A 17,189-nucleotide genomic window follows, 5' to 3' on the forward strand; every position below is an offset into this window, starting at 1 on the left:
TCTCCAAGTAGCTTTATATCTGTGTTTGTAATTTTTTTCGGGTATTTGGCTTTTTCTGTTCAATTTTTAAAATAGTTTTATATTTAAGGATTACTGTATTTGAGGTTTATCTATTTATTCAGTAAGCCATTTTTAAATGAAAAATTCAGTATTTTTCATTAGAATCGATCTTAAATTAAGTGTTTTGATTATAAGTTAATTTATGTACGTATATATCTTTGATACCTGTGTACATTTTTGGTTCTAATTTTTCAGTATTTTCCTTTCACACAGTTGCTATCTTAATTGTATTTTTCCTATGATTAGTCTATTAGCCGTCATCCATCCATTTTCTTGACCGATTATCCTCACAGGGGTTCATACGGGTTTTGAAGCCTCTCCCAGCTGTCTTTGGGCAATAGGCAGGGAACACCTTTAACTGTTTGCCATCCAATCATAGGGTACACATAGACAAACCACAATATACATTCTCAAACACACCCAAGGGCAATTTGGAGTGTCCAAGAGCTTTACCGTGTATTTTTGGGGGTGAAAGGTCATGGGTTAAATTTTTTAATATTTTTCACATTCTGCCCAAAATATTTGTATTTCTTTATGTACTATACATTTTTTTTCTGAAAGTTGCATATTTTTTTAATCATTTCCTCAAATTTTCACTATCCATTCATTATTTGTAGCCACTTCTCCTCACTAAGGTTGCTGGCTTGCTGGTTCCTATCCCAGCTGTTTATGGGCAGTAGGTGTGGGACACCCTGAAATGGTTGCCAAACCAAGAGGGACAAACAACCATATACGATACACCTGCCATGCATGTTTTTGTAGTTTGGGAGGAAGCTTGGAGAGAACCCACGCCGGCTTGGGGAGAACATGGAAACTCCACACAGGAAGGCCGGAGCGAGCTGGATTTGAACTCGGGTCTCTGAACTGTGAGGCGGACTTGCAACCACTCTTCGACTGAGCTGCCAATTTCTCACAATTCCTGAATTTTTTCCACTTACATCTCCCTATTTTAATTATTGTATTTTATTGCATGACGGTATTTTTACATTTTCTTGCAAATATTTTTTTGGGGTGTTACTCAAAATATCTGTATGTCATCATGCTTTTTCTAACATGTTTGTCTATTTCTACAAATATATTTTCATGCCTTTTCTAACATTTTTCTTATTTGAAAACATCTTTTAGTTCAATGTATTCTGTGTTCAATATATGGCTCGGTAGTAAAGCGGTCGTCTCCCAGCCGAGAGCTGTGGGTTCGATCTCCCGACCATGTCGAAGCGTCTACAAGCAAGACGCTGAATTTCTCGTTGCTCCTGATACTGCGTCATCAGTAGTTAAACGAGTGAAAAGCGCTTTGCGTACCGGAGGTAGAAAAGCGCTTTGCATACCGGAGGTAGACACGCACTATATAAGTGAAAGTCCATTGATTTTGCGAATTTTCCTATTTTTCTTATTTATAATTGTATGTCGTCGTAACCTTGAACCGTAGCATGTGGTTTCCATCGAATCAGTGCTCGGTTACCATGGCAGCAGTTCGGTAGTTTCCCGGATGTATCTACCCCTCCTTCTCCCCCGCCCCCTCCTGATGCTTCCAACATGGCGTCGGCAAAGTGAGACTTTGGGCTAATAGTTCACGGCTTTTTTAAAAGTCATCCCGGGGCTCTTTCGCGCTCTGTGCTGCGCAACGGACGGTTCGCCGGGGATCTTACGTGGTGAGTGAGCTCATTTTTTCTTCAAAAAAGCAACACTTTATCAGCATGTTGTGCCCGAGTTTTGAGTTGAGAGGGGCGCTTTTCGCCTTTTACCTGCTAGCTGTTGCTAACATTAGCATCCTCCTCCTACTTCGAGAATTTGCTCGCTTATTTTTCTCCCAGTTTGTGCCAAGACATGATGTCAGAAACACGTTTTATTTATGATGTTTACGTCTTTCCAAACGGGTTTAATGTAGTCAATAAAACCGACGACACACTTCCTGGTGGAGTTGTCTGACCAATAGAGTTCCAGCTTTTCAATTTACATCAGGGCTAAAAGCGAAGCTAAAAGCTAAAATTTCTTCCTCTTCCTGTGAATTGGTGCGTGTTTTCGGACTATTACACGTTCCCGGAATGCCTCAGATCTACGCTCCCTATTATTTTGGCATGTCCGTATGACAAAGTTATTAAATAGGCATTGAGCAGTGTATGTGCTCAAGAAGTCAGGAAAATCAGAAACGCCTCTTGAAATATGTTCGAACGAAGTTGATCCGGCAAAATTCTGGTATCTGTGGCACCTTTCATACAGCATCTAAAAGTTGAATAAATGGTAGGAGCAACAAATTGAATAATTACGACACAAAAATTTAAAGCCACACACATTCTGAGTCACAGATTCAACAGTCTGGAATTTTCGGAAGAATTAAAATAATAATAAAATAATAACAATAACTGCCCCTCATGTAAATTTTGTCTTGATATTGGTATTTAATAATGACAAATCAATTGTTTTCTGATTAAATGATGAAGTTGTCGGCAGCATATCTGATTCTAAAAATATTAGTTTTATGCCTTTGGGGTCGTATCCGTATCAAAACAGAAAGAGATGTTGTTGTTTTGCAATGTGAAGGCCACTGGCATCAAATGATGGGGAGACAGTTGTTCCAGCAATATCATTTACAGATTGTCAGAGGCATTTTATAGCCTCTCAAGCCCAATACACATTATCTTTTAATTTTGTATTTAATCCAAAAAATATGTTTATGTTGTTTTACCTTTTACACTGTTTAGCGGACTAAATTTTACATGTGGGTCTAGTAGAATTAAGGATCATCTTAGCAGGGAGGCTGAACTTGCTAGATACGTGTTGATGTGCTGTGTTGTGGTTCGTTTGAAGTCAACTGACCCATGGGTCACTTATAAGGCAAACACAGCTGCTGTTTGACCGCAAGGGATAAGCTGCACCTCGCGGTGCCTGATGATATTTATCTGGCAATAATACAGTATTTAAAAAAATCATGTTTGGAAAAAAAACTGCTGTAAATATTTAACCAAAAGAATAAGAAATAAATAATAAATATTGTACTCGCGTAATGGTGAACATCAATGTCCAGCCTTGTCCTTAAGAGGCCATACCCCAATTATTTGCCAGGGAAAATATTTAAAACACAATAGTTAAGACACAGTAACGCCTCCCTCTTATTATTTTCATGAAGAAAACCCGCTATTCAGTTTCAAGATCCGAAGTCACACTGTAAATGTGTAAAAACACTCCTAACTACTGAGATCATTTGTGTGTTACTAATCAAAACAGTAGGGGCATATTAACAGTTACAGTCAGAAAATACAAAAAATACTATTGTTTGAATAGTAAAATTAACACTTATGTTCATGGAAATGTTTTTTTTGTGTGTGTGTGTGTGTTTGTTGAAGAAATCATTGATTTTATTTTAAAGACATATTGCATAGCCCTATGCAAGAGGTTGAATATATCGGAATTTATCTTCTGTTTTTAATCTCATAACTTGTTGCTGAGTGCAAGCTGGAGCACTGCCACTTCTACACCACTCGAGGAATTGTTGGAGTGGTGGCCCGCAGCATTGGAGAGGCATGAAGCAGCAAGTTAAACTGGTGAAATAAACACACAGAAAGTTCCCTGAGTATGTAAGCAGTACAAAGGCAGGGTGGGACGGCCAGGTTTGTTGCCTTTGTAGGGCCGGATTCAGGAGGGGGGGTCTTCAGTGGATAGACCACAGAAGCCAACATCAACACCCCTGCCACCACAGCTGGACATTCGGGAACAGAGGAAAAAATATACAAAAGGTACACAGAAACATTTCAGTGAGTGTGAGCTAGCAGCACCCTTATCAAGGGAGCGAAACACTCTCTGTATCCCTTTGTATTGTTGGCACCCCCCCCCCCCCCCCCCCCCCCGCCCTCCCAAAAAACAAAAAAAAACAAAACAAATCCCTTTCATTAACTACTAATAATGCTAAATTAAACAGTTTTAATCTTAAAAAAAGCCAAGCAAGGGTGTGCAAGTAGGAACGTTCTAGATAGTTCGACTTGAGCCTCAGTGGTGTTGTAACAACAGAGAACAGTGGTGGGAGTAAATAAGAGCTGCCCTTTTTCCTTTTTTTTAACTTTTTGACTGGAATGTTCTGCATGGTTCTGACTGTGAAAAATACTTCACAGTATTTTTGTAACCAGGGCTGCAATGGTTAGTCCAAAACATAAAAATATTTAAATTACTAAAAAAGTCAAAGCAAAATGTCAGCTACTGCTGTCTCACGCACCACTCCATAGAAATAAATGTTTGGCACAGTGGTAGAAAGTATCGGAGGTTTCAGATCGTTTCACACTTAACTTCCTTTTATTTAAAAAATTGGATTCACATATACCTAATGTCTTGTTGAGCGAATTTTTCTGGCTTCTGAGGTGGTATCAAGTTGTCTTATAGGCACTATGGATCTTTTACAGCTGCTTTCATGCTGACTATTTATGTTGTTCTTTCGATATGCACATCAATATGGAAAAGAGAAACAATGTCAACTTGGAAATTTTCTAGCATATGAGGTATTTCCAAATTGCTTTTCTGAATAAACGACACGTCCAAGGGACAGGGCACAAACATGACCTGACATTGTATGGTGCCAGAGCTGGTTCTACAGAACAGTAATAAAGAGAGAAAGACAACAAAGTCACGTACACCATGCGGTAGTTACTATCGCCACCTATGGTGTGGGGGAGTACTACATCAAAGCATGCGCAGAAGTTACATAGGAGTTTGTGTCGCTGCAGTGTGTTCATTATCATTTTTCTGGGCCGATTTGCCGAAGTAATAGGCCAACGTTACAGGGGACCATGACGGCCTATCGTTGGTTTTGGTGCGAAGAGGGCCGTAAAGCCAACATTTTCTTGTCTTTTTCTTGTGTTGTTTCTTGGTTCCCAACCAGCCTTTGGTGAGGATATATGAGGTTGATAGCAATTTTCTGACTTTAATGGTATTATGACACTTGTAAAAGCTGAGAGCAGACAACAATTAGTGTTCATGAAAGGCCTGGGTATGACAAATAGAATACTCTCCCTCAGGTGAATTATGGAAAAGTGCACGGAGAGGCAGAAAGTCTTGCATCTGGCATTCATTAACCTGGGGAAAGGCCTGTGATAGAGTGCGAAAGAGGAGAACCAGAAAAGTATGTGAGGATAATCAAGGAATCCTATAGGAATGCTATAACTGGGAAGCACAGATGGAGCAACGGAAATTTTTCAAGTTCGTGTTGGACTCCATCAAGGATCCAGCATAAGCTCACTATAATTCCCCACTGTATAAAGGGTATTTATTGGCATGCAACAGTGATACAAGGGTGACCCAATATTTTTTCAGGTTTGAAGTTATCAGCCTGCAGTCCATTATGATTTTAAGTTGCTACTTGAGGATTTATGAGTCACTATACCGCTGCTGTCATGTGATGAGGTGACGACAGTTGCGTGAGATACTAACCTTCCTCATAGCACAGTTTACCTTGTGAACTGTGTGTGTGTGAGTGTGTGTGTTTGCGTGCGTGTGTGCGCACGTGTGTGTGTGTGTGTCATTGGCTATCCCACATTCCACAACCTGCCACTGGAAGCGCAACACCATTGGCCACAGCCCGACATGCTTTTGTTTGAAAGAAGCCTCGTGATAGGCGTCTCTTGAGCCAACCTAGATTATTTTGTTGTTTTTCAGCTTTAATGTCTTCCTCATTTGTGCTTTAAAAAAATGCAAATACATATGTGTGTGTGTGTGTGTGTGTGTGTGTGTGTGTATATATATATATATATATATATATATATATATATATATATATATATATATATATATATATAATGTTGTTTTACCATTTTTTCTTTATCATCTTTGTAATAGAAAAGCTATGCTATTTATAGCTAGCTTTAAAGAGTAGCAGTTGTCCACATGTTTATTTTGGGGGGGGTAAGGCATGTTCCTTACAAATCAAAGCTTAGTAAATGTTAAAAAAAAATGACACTGACACTCTTTCCCTTTTATTCCGTCTTGCAAAGCAGAATGAAATTGTATGATTCTTTGCACATTTATAGATAGAAGCAAAAATCTGAATTTGATTGAATGTGTTTGGACTTCTTGCCCTCGGAGCTATTATACGATTGACACTTTGCCTGTTTGTCCTTATTTGAAAGAATAGAATTGTCATGCTTTGGGGTTTTTAAATACATTCGTTGAGGCGTTAGTTCTCTTTTGTTTGTTGCTACCATTTTGAAAAGTTAGGAATAGCTAAAAGAGGGGAAAAAGAATGATTAGCATGTCTGTAAAATGCTACCTTACGTTGTGAACTCGTTTACACAAGCTTCTTTAGCGTGACTGACATCTATTATTACTGTCAAATGTTGGAAATGATAACGAGGACACAGTCCTGACAGCCGTGGGAAAGGACATCCATCGACTCATCACAGTACAATTTGAGATCATCTTTCTTTTATGTTAGTGGGACACTTGTGAACTCATTTTTATATATTTAGCTATTTTTTAAAGTTATTTCATGTCATCCATTTCAAAGTGCATGTTACCGATATGATTTCTTTCTGGTTTTAATAGTCAAGCCGTGGCTTTGTCCTCGAGTGCAAAACAAGGACAAGTGCAATGAGTTGTTTATGTCAGCCTTATCAGCTGGGGTGAGTGCAATTCTGGCATTTAGACAGCTAACTATGAACGATATATCTTTGTAGAGCTTCCAACTGAAAATCCTTACATGCCAGCAAGGAACGGTGTGATTACTACACTCGATGATGAATGGTAAAACTTTGAGCTAGTGACAGGTGACATCTTGTAGTAATTTTTACATAATTAGCAATTTCCTCGTTTCATCTGGGATGTATTCACAGAACCTCTTGTTTCATACCGTTTTATGTAAAAAAAATAATAAAATAAGATGCAACTATAAATTGAGCTTTTGAAAATTATTGCAAAAATAAAGTCCATCTAGAACGTTTTCACTGGGCTACAGTCTAAAATTTTCAGAGGGGAAAAAATATTGAATCTGTTTTAGAATATATCTGTAACATCAGAAAACCTTGCAAATGTATGGGACTAAAGGTGCAAAGATTAATTGATGAATGGATAACTAATAAAAAAAATGTATAGATCATTATTTTTTGCAATCGATTTCATCATTTAACGACCTAAAAGTGTACAAATGCAGAGAATTTCAGTCTCTCGACTGGAAATATTCTTAGTTTGTTTAATCCTTTATGAAACCAGACTTACTGTGTTGAATCAAAATAAAATGTTTTCAAATACCTGCTGTTGCTTTGAAAAACAATGACCTATATGTTTGCTGATTTTCTGATGTTCCAGACAATACCAGCAACCAAAAATATAATAAAATGTTTTAGCATTGTCAAGTCCTTTTTTTAAAAAAATTGGGTGGAAACATCTTCTTTTCAAACAGCCATCATCATAGCTGCTTATCCTCACAAGGGTCATGGGCGCACTGGAACCTATCCCAGCTGTTTTCTGGCAGTGGCTGGCATACACCCTGAACTGGTTGCTTGCCGATCACAAAAACAAACGGCCATTCACACTCACAAAGACACTTAAGGACAATTTCGAATACCTACCATGCATGTTTTTGGAATGTGGAAGGATATCAGAGTACCCGTAGAAAAAACGCACAGGCATAGAGCAGACATGCACAAAACCACAGAGCTGTGAGGCGGATGTGCTAACAACTCTTTCATCGCTTGAAATCTGACAAATGATTAAATAATCAACTGATTAATTTATTATTCAAACAACTAAGTTACAATTTTATAGGGTACAATATATCAGAGGTCCAAACATTGTGTTCTGAGATGCTGCATTTTGCTCATATGTTACAGTAAGATCACAGTGAGTATATTGTGATTATGTTGTTGTGTGTACCTCCTGTCGGTCCACCCATCCATGTATAAAAGCGGAATGAGGTCAGCGTTCTCCTCAGCTGATTTTTTGACATCCTTTCTCACTGCTCGGCCAGGCGAACATGCGACTGGGTAAGCGTGAGGGTTCTGTGCTGGTCGAGTGGGGTATTATGGGTAATGAGCCCCTGTGTTGCCCTGTAATAATTTCATAAAATTAGCCACATTACCTACTATGGGTGTGTCTGGGCCACATCCTTGACAATAAACAGCCTTCACTGTAAATGGAGGCATGCTAACGCGGGAGGTTTTTCGCATGCATGCGAGTTGTCGACACTCATTAGCTGAGCGCATAGGCATGTAACAGCAGAGCTACCAGACACTTTCACTGTGGGCTGTTAACTCAAAATGTACACTTTAATTTTAATTATAGTTAAAGAAGCTCCATGGTTAAGTGCTGTCAACAGGCTGACACATCTTTAGCACTTTGCGTCAACAGAGTGCTGATAACCTCAAATATTGTCAGTGCATGGCCTAGCTGCTGACTGATGGCCATTATTAACTGTGGTCACCATGATTCTCTTGGTCTGAGATTACTTTTACTTGCAGCCATGGTGCTAGCTTACCTGCTCATCAGCTACTACGGTCCTGCTTTTCATTATCCTTGGCTTCATGGTCTTTTTGGTCTAAGTTTTCTTAGGTCTAACTTCTGTGAATCTGGACTCCGTGTTCCTCACCTTCCTGAGCCTTGCGTCCATAAAGGTCTCCTTCATAGTGTTAGAAATTATATAATTATAAAATTTCACTCTTCCTTAATGTCCTAGCCTTTTTGAATTGCCTCCTTATCTAAGGTCCCCTCTTTCAGTCTCCTACCCTCTCTTGTTTTCATGTTTTTGGTCCTAGCCTTTACATTTGTGGACTTTATGCTGTTGTCCTCTGGTTCTACTGTCATTGAATTTTCACCTTAACTACCTAGTTTCCATAATGATGGATCTCTGTTGGGTGTAACAGTTTGTGTTTAAGACCAAAGTTAAAAAAAGTTGCTTTTGGCAAGTGAGCCTGCAGGTGCTGACCATCTGCATGACACTTGTCTGTTGTTGTTCTGCGTCAGAAAGATTTACACACCACACGTCACCATTTCTCTCCCTGCAGTTCTGATGCTCGGCTGTTTGCCGCCCCGGCTGCTGCCATGTTCACTAAGAAGAAGAAGTCTCGCATCCAGATCTCTGCGCCGTCCAACTTTGAGCACCGAGTGCACACCGACTTTGATGAGCAGGAGCAGAAGTTTGTGGGCCTTCCCCGACAATGGCAGTCGCTCATCGAGGACACGGCCAAGAGGCCCAAGCCCTTCATCGATGCCACTGTCATCACTACCATGGAGCCGCACAAGGTGGGACGAGTGACATAAAAATTAATTGCAGCAAATCCTTAGTTCACCATTGAGTTGCAAGTTAGAACCTAATCTACACAAGTCAGTCATGAAATTGTATTTTTTAGGGGTGTAAAACGATCTGATTCAAATCTCGATTCACAGGCGATGAGCCGATTCAGGGACGATTCATTAAGAGAAGTAAACGATGCGGTACGATTCGATTCAATACAAATTAACGATATTGTCAATGGGGCCCATACACGTGTAATTTCACCTTTTTTTAAATTTTGTGTCCAAGAAATAATACACCAGGCCTACTCAACATGAATGTAACCCTTATAATGTACTGAAATGCAGAACTGGCAGGTTTGCAAAACTTGCTAATACACTGAGCTGAGGTTAGATAAAAAAAAAAAAAATGTTATTTAACAAAACAGTTGCCAATTAAAGGCAAAAAATAACTTCAAACTTCAGGTGTGACTGTCATTGAAGATTCTGGTTTGTAAGGCGTGATTCCTCAATTCCTAGTCTGGGTAAATATGGTGCGCCGGTGTTACAGTTCAACTGGCTTCCAAATTAACTGGCTCCTGATTCCAGATGTGGGTCGATTATTGACATATTTTCTGTTTCCTGACTGCAGATTCGTCACAAGCTACGTGGAAATTGTTCAGCCGTATAACTGTCCTGTTCATCAATAAACACACGAAACAACGCAAATCAGTTTCGAGTCATTTTAGTCATTTTTTTTTCAGTATTTTTCTAAGAAAATATATTTGAAAACTTTTCAGTATATGTTTATATGTACGTTTGTCCCACCCTCCCTTCCTTCCCCCACAGTATTTTAGTACTCCTTTCAGCCCTTTTCTCACTGTGGTGCTAAGTTTTTTACTATTGGTGAAAGTATTAAAATGCATGTTCATGTGAGGGTTCGTTAAAAGTCGCAAATGTTCGCTGAATTTTGCCATTCATCTGTTGTTGTTGCAAGGAGAATTAGAACATGTTCAAAATTCCCTTGACAAGAAAAGTACAGACGAACGTCTGGTGAATGTTTGTCAAATATTTTTGACTTTTGACGAACCCTGCAGAGAACACAGCATACGCAACGATTGCAAATCTTTTCTGTTCAGCGAGACTTTCAGGGCCTTTACTAATTCCTGATGTGCTATAATTGTTCTTCTTGTATTTTTGGTATGCACGTTTATGACATTCATGCAGCTTCCCTTCTTGTGCCGCATGACCTACAGTATGTAGCAAACTAGTTTGTAACTTCGACACCTCGAATATGGGGACCCATGTAAACCGAGGTTGCGCCTTGTACAGTGCTTGTCACTTTTTAATTCTGCTTTGTCTTCAGAGCATCGTGCGCGGCACCAAGCTGGGGGTGGACGGCTCACTGACATGGCTGCTGGATGAGTTTGACACCATGTCGGTGACTCGTTCCAATTCACTGCGGCGGGGCAGCCCCCCAGTGCAGCCACGCCAGGAGAATGGAGACCCCCACCAACGACAGCTCTCGCAAACAGACAGGTGAGGCTTGTGACTCAAGTTAGTAATAAGGCCTGCATAATCCTGACATGCGGTGTGAGGGCTTCAACCATTAGTTTTTGTAAGCTGCTGAATGTCATTTTCTAGAGAGCGCCTTGGGTCAGATCATCAGGGTATAGGTGACCCACGCCACAATCAGCACCCTCTTCGAGGCTCCCAGCGTGAAGACGGGATCCAAGCTCGTCCTCAGCAGCAGCCCCGAGGCCAAGAGCCAGGTCGGGGCCACAGGGACAGACCGGGTTCCGGTCCCCCACCACCACCTCACAGAGACAGACAGCATCGGGACCAGAACCAGGTTAGACTCTGCCTGGATATGTATGACACTCCTTAGTAGTTGTATTTGTGTATGGTTATTTATTTTTTGCCCCTTATTTTTCTCTTTTAATACATTTTCAAATATATGTCTACACGTATATTTTTTAAAATATTTTAGTTTCTTAACATTTCTATTCTTTATCATACTATTTTAAACTTACTCCAATTCACCATTAGGTATCTATATTATTAAATATGTTTTGGGCGCAATGGCAATTCAGTTTCTTAGGAACTGTAGGTTATTTCTCACTCGGAATGAAAAAGACAATTAACAGTTCTCTAAAATGCTGCTGCTCACAATGTGGCCAGGCAAGCGCCAATTTGAGGGTGTTTTTGGTGAGAAAATTGCAATTGCATGATGCATGCCTTTAAATTAAAATGCCTTTTAATAATTGCATTTTTTTGTGTCTAATGCATATTTCATTTAAATATTGAATCCATTTTAATACTTGTATGAAAAACAATTCTTGCATTGGAATATACAACAGCCAAATGAAAAATTAATTACAACACTCTTTCAGCAAGAGTAAAGCTTGAGATGCTTTTCCTTTTATTTTAGTTTAATATTTTTGGTGTTTTTGACAATAATGCTTTTCCCCTCATGTTTTCAAATGTATGTTATAATGTAATATTTGTATTTATTTTTAACGTAATATTTATCATATATTTAACTTTTTAAACACTTGTATTTTTGTATATTTTTTGTCTTTTGATTTTTTTTTTCAGCTTTTTTTTCTATCAACACGTTTGCTTTTATCCCAAAATGTTTTTTGCAATTTTCAGGACCAAGTTGTTCGTCGTGATCCTCATGGTGAACACAGGCCGAAGTCCAGCTACCAGGTGCGAGATGGCAGCCCCCAGTCCCCCCGGGAAAAGAGGCCTCTCTCAGGGCCCAACATCCGCACTCCTAACCTGGCGGTTACGGACGGTGGGATGAAGAGCGCACAGCAGACGACGCGGCCGTTCAACACATATCCTAGGGCAGAAAGCGATGGGGGACGCAGCCCCACTGGGCCGGTATGACCTCCATGTTCCTCACCTTTATGATCCTCCTTCCCATAATCCTTGCTTTTTTTTTCTCACTTTTGTGACAATGCTGGTCTTGATTGTCATTCCAGCCAGTGCGCCCCCATGAGTCATCCCCTCAAAATGGCCCTTCCGTTCCTCTCCGAGGATCATCTGGCTCCAAGCTCCCTGTCGGTCACCCACACCCTCACCACACCTCGTCGCACCCCAGCCTGACGCCTGAGGCCGGCCAGCACCCGCACACCCCTCACCCCAACGTACCAGCCCCACGCCCGCCAGCTCCCTCCAGCCTTCCGCCGCCACCCGACGCCCGCTCCCCGCAGAGAGAGCCGCAGAGGGTGTCCCACGAGCAATTCCGGACGGCTCTCCAGATGGTGGTGGATCCCGGCGACCCGCGCACCTACTTGGACCACTACATTAAGATCGGAGAGGGGTCCACGGGCATCGTGTGCATCGCCACCGTCAAGACGACGGGAAAACTGGTCGCTGTTAAGAAGATGGACCTGAGGAAGCAACAGCGCAGAGAGTTGCTCTTCAATGAGGTAATGACAAACATGCTAACAAATTATTTGGGATTTGAAAAGTATACACAGAGCTTCACCTTTCCACATCTTGTTCTGTTACAGTCTAATCCGAAAATGGATTACTTTCGTTTTTATCTCTCAACATCCGATCATGACAGTGTGAATTTTTTTTAAATTTATGGAAATGTTTTAAAAAGAAAAAAATAAACATTAAATTGAACCACTTTGAATACACACAGCATCCTACAATGTCTGTGGGAAAAAAAAGCACTTCACACTTTATTTCAAATTGCTAACCTAATAGTGTAATTGCTCAAATCAGTTTGTCTGAACTTTCCAACTGCCCTGTATATGTACAATGCTTCTTTTTCTGTGTGTCAATTTCAGGTAGTGATCATGCGTGACTACCACCATGAGAATGTGGTTGAGATGTACAACAGCTACCTGGTGGGTGATGAGCTCTGGGTGGTCATGGAGTTCTTAGAGGGAGGCGCGCTTACGGACATTGTGACGCACACCAGGTAAGCGCTGGGGACTGCAAAGTGGAAAATAGACAATTCTGTTTTGTTCCTTTTCACCACATAGGTTAACTCATGGCACTTGACTTATGGCACAAATAACCTAACAAACTCAGAGTCACGTCACAAGACAAAGTCACAGAAAGTATAAATAGCAAAATTGCCTCTATCGTGGTGTTTACGTTCCAGGCCACTCCCACAGGAAGTGAAATACACATTATAGAAATACCTCATTGAAATAATCTATAGGCATCTTTTTATTTTTTCAAATTCTTAAAGCACACTTCTCTGCTTTAGGAAACAAAAAAAAACATCTGCTTCATTTCAGTCTGTCATGGACTTTCTTTTTTTTTTAAATATATTTTTCTGTATTTTATGAACGTATTTATGTATTTATATACTGTAAAGTTCATTGCTTTAGAAATGCAAGTCTTATATATCGTTGTTTCATGGAATATGAAACGTTAAAGTGATAAGGCCACAAACTTGTTTGCATTATTGTTTTAATCTGATTTATTACTTACTCTTTGGTTAAATTTTGTGAAGTTGTACGTAGTGAACAGTTACAAGAATGCAGGCCTCAGTGTTTAATTTGTAGGTGTTTAATCAATGTTTAGTAAGTTAACAACTCTAATTGAAACTAACACAATTTTTCATATTGATTCATAGTTTGTTTACCTTTAGTTTTGTGTAGGCCTTACCCAGAAGACTAAAACATTTACTCTATGTGTGTGGAGTGGCTTATGTATTAAATCACAGTTGCACTATATAAGAGGGAAAAAAAAATCAGTGAATTGATTGTTTTTTCAAATGGTTCAACCTGCCACATAAGTCAAGGGACCACTATAAAAGAAATCAACCTTGAAATGGGCAAAAAGTGTTGTATCTGCTTCAAATGTAGAGGGAAGTATAATTACAGTATTTCTAGAATGGTGCTAAATTGTTCTGTTGCGTGTGTAGTTTTTTTTTCCCCACTGGATTGTTTTGTTAAAACCTGTTACCCCCCACACCCCACCTCACTCCAGGATGAACGAGGAGCAAATTGCCACTGTGTGTCTGTCCGTCCTGAAGGCCTTGTCAGTGCTTCACACGCAGGGTGTCATCCACCGTGACATCAAGAGCGACTCAATCCTGCTCACACATGACGGCCGGGTAATAATAATTGGAATGTTAAAGTTTACTAAATGTATCACTCAGGTGGCTGGGAGAAATTAAGTGGCAGATGCTTATCGTTTGTGTGTGTTTCCAGGTGAAGCTGTCCGACTTTGGTTTCTGCGCTCAGGTGTCGAAGGAAGTGCAGCGTAGGAAGTCTCTGGTGGGCACGCCGTACTGGATGGCACCCGAGCTTATATCACGACTTCCTTACGGTCCGGAGGTATCGTTTTCGCGCCCCCCTTCCCCTCTCTCCTTCCTGTTTACATCTCCAGAAGTGCCATGTTCACTTTTTAAAAATGTCTTTATTGTCCCTTCCCCTCCATCCAGGTGGACATCTGGTCCCTGGGCATCATGGTCATCGAGATGGTGGATGGGGAACCGCCGTACTTCAATGAGCCGCCTCTCAAAGCCATGAAAATGATTCGAGACAACCTGCCACCCAAACTCAAGAACTTGCACAAGGTACTATCATTGCTAAGTCCAAAGTGGACATGTGGGGAAAGGCTGTATCTAAAGTGCAAATTTGGTCTTTGCTTTGGCTTAATGAACTAAGGATGTATCAACTAACTTTGGAGTAGAATCTCGTTCCAGTGGAGCAATTGTTCTCCCACAGGACATAAGTCACTTCAGAGTCAAGAAGTATCACCACCATAAACCCTTTATGTATATTATGTATATTATTGAACTGTTTTAGATAATATATTAATTTAAATATATGTGTCATGTTTCTAAATGGGCCTTATTGGTATTGGTAAATAGAGTGCACTTATATGGCACTTTTTTCATTATACTAATTCATTATACAATATTTAGAAATGTGTATAATGTTTTTATCTTTGTGATATGATTTTTTTTTTTTATGTTGTTGTTTTGCAGGTGTCACCTGTGCTGAAGGGATTCCTGGACCGCATGTTGGTGCGTGACCCATCCCAGCGCGCTTCCGCCAGTGAGCTGCTGAAGCACAGCTTCCTGAGCAAGGCCGGCCCGCCGTCCTGCATCGTGCCCCTCATGAGGCAGAACCGCATGAGATGAGGACTACTTGTACACATTTTGGGCTTTCTACTGTGTGTGTGCGTGTGTGTGGGCTACGTGTGTGCGTGCATCCGTGTGTTTGTTCTTCCCTGGATTCAAAGCAATAATTTAGGCTGTGTGTGTGTGTGTGTGTGTGTGTGTGCGCGCGTATGTGTTCATAACTCAAGCACGATTCTTACTGTTAATGAAAAGAACACGTACTGTAACCTGCCTAACCTGGAACTTTTATTATTATCGGGACCTGGCTTGGATTTTAAGAGCGGATAGGAGACCGTGGGTCCGGCCTCGGTCCCATCTGGACTTTTGACTACTGAATGACGCACGCCACGGGGGGAAATGTAAAGCATGAAGTCAGAGGTAAACACTGGAATTGATTTTGTTGCGTTTCTGTGTGTGCGTAGAAGGAGTGTCAATGTCATGCGATCCTGATTTGATTTTAATTTTTATGATAATTTGATGTGATTATCATGAGTTTTCAAGCACTGTCAACATTAGAAGCTGCACATACACAAACACTCATAGATGTTGTGGCTGCTTTGTCCACATACATTCAGTTTTTTTTTAATTAAATTTTTAGACCCACACAAGTTTTGTATAAAAAAAAAAAAAAAAGAAAATAGATGAAGCTGATATTGGAGACAGCGATGATGATTTGTTGCTACTACGCAAACGGTGCTTTCTTTTCCCTTCCTGACATGAACAATGACCATGATTTGATACCAAACAAAAGAAAATGTGGCTTTGGCGTGTAGCACACAACATATATGCTGTTATTTTTATACATGGAAATGTGTTTATGTAGCAGAACTAGCTGGTACGTCCTGGTTCACCTCCCATGCAGCAGGGGGAAGCATGCACACCTATCCTTCCTTTGCTAGTTTCTTCTTCCTGGCTGGAACAAAATATTGATTCATGTATACATTTTAGCTACAAAACTAACCAATCAGTGAGTCGCCATTTTGTATTTGTATTTTTTGTAACTCGACGGCTCGTGAGTGAAGTGACAATCAGGTGCACTTGAAATCGGTAACACTAAAAACAAAAAAGATACTCTAGAGGGAAAACCTCAGCCCTTAAAACTTATATATGTATGTACACACACACACACATATATATATATATATATATATATATATATATATATATATATATATATATATATATATATATATATATATATATATATATATATATATATATATATATATATATATATATAGTTTCTTTAAATGTACACACTAAACACTAAAAATACGAGTACTGTACAGATTTCTAATGCACCAAAACTAAACTGCCACCCTTCTGTACAAATTCTTCTGTCATTTTTTTCTATTCCATAAAAAAATGACCAATACAAGCTTCCATGCTGAGAATGTCATGACGCAATGTAATGTTAAGTGATGTCAAGCTAGCATGTCGCTTGAAAGGCGAGCTAACACGAATTCCTCTAAATGATTTTACATCACGCTTTTGACTTTTTTAGTGAACATCTGAAAACATTAGTGCCAACTTTGTCCGCAAGAAGGATGTAGCTACATTTTTCTTAATTAAGGCATGCTATCATGTCAAGGAAATAGGCTAGCTTGCAGTGGTGTCTACAGCTAGCTAGTTTTATGAAATTTTAGACCACTTTTGTTTGCAAAAATCCTCCTCTTGTTCTCACAATGTTTTTAAGTCGCTAAATGGTTTTCATAAAGTAGAAATTGGAAAAAAGGACTGACTCGACTAGTAAAAACTCGCGACGGCAACTAGCTAGTTTTACACTACAATCAAATACACTAGAACATGTACAACATTCGTCGCACCTTCAAAATGT

At 39.9% G+C, this 17,189-nt stretch overlaps 1 protein-coding gene across 2 annotated transcripts; it reads left to right on the forward strand.

Annotated features, from left to right (window-relative positions):
* Positions 1 to 1,582: 1,582 nt before the first annotated feature.
* pak4 (p21 protein (Cdc42/Rac)-activated kinase 4) lies at positions 1,583 to 16,500 on the forward strand. 2 transcript variants are annotated; one of them, XM_088428452.1, is made up of 11 exons: positions 1,583 to 1,712; positions 9,039 to 9,276; positions 10,613 to 10,785; positions 10,891 to 11,098; positions 11,902 to 12,135; positions 12,237 to 12,686; positions 13,056 to 13,189; positions 14,212 to 14,338; positions 14,436 to 14,561; positions 14,669 to 14,803; positions 15,218 to 16,500. In XM_088428452.1, exons 2-11 carry the CDS (start codon positions 9,076 to 9,078, stop codon positions 15,371 to 15,373), a joined length of 1,944 nt encoding a protein of 647 aa, XP_088284578.1. In that variant the 5' UTR covers positions 1,583 to 1,712; positions 9,039 to 9,075; the 3' UTR covers positions 15,374 to 16,500. The 2 variants fall into 2 exon arrangements, with proteins under 2 accessions (XP_088284578.1, XP_088284579.1); XM_088428453.1 differs by lacking the exon at positions 1,583 to 1,712 and adding an exon at positions 3,571 to 3,794.
* Positions 16,501 to 17,189: the final 689 nt, after the last annotated feature.

Source organism: Hippichthys cyanospilos, chromosome 11 (genome assembly GCF_059441005.1).
Source record: "Hippichthys cyanospilos isolate Australia breed blue-spotted pipefish chromosome 11, RoL_Hcya_1.0, whole genome shotgun sequence".
Lineage (NCBI taxonomy): Eukaryota > Metazoa > Chordata > Actinopteri > Syngnathiformes > Syngnathidae > Hippichthys > Hippichthys cyanospilos.

Excerpts from the sequence above, each read along its gene's own strand:
- pak4 (XM_088428452.1), top strand. The coding sequence starts at position 9,076 with ATGTTCACTAAGAAGAAGAAGTCTCGCATCCAGATCTCTGCGCCGTCC. Across the intron at positions 14,339-14,435 it reads TGCTCACACATGACGGCCGG|GTGAAGCTGTCCGACTTTGG; the intron begins GTAATAATAATT and ends GTGTGTTTCCAG. Across the intron at positions 14,804-15,217 it reads AACTCAAGAACTTGCACAAG|GTGTCACCTGTGCTGAAGGG; the intron begins GTACTATCATTG and ends GTTGTTTTGCAG.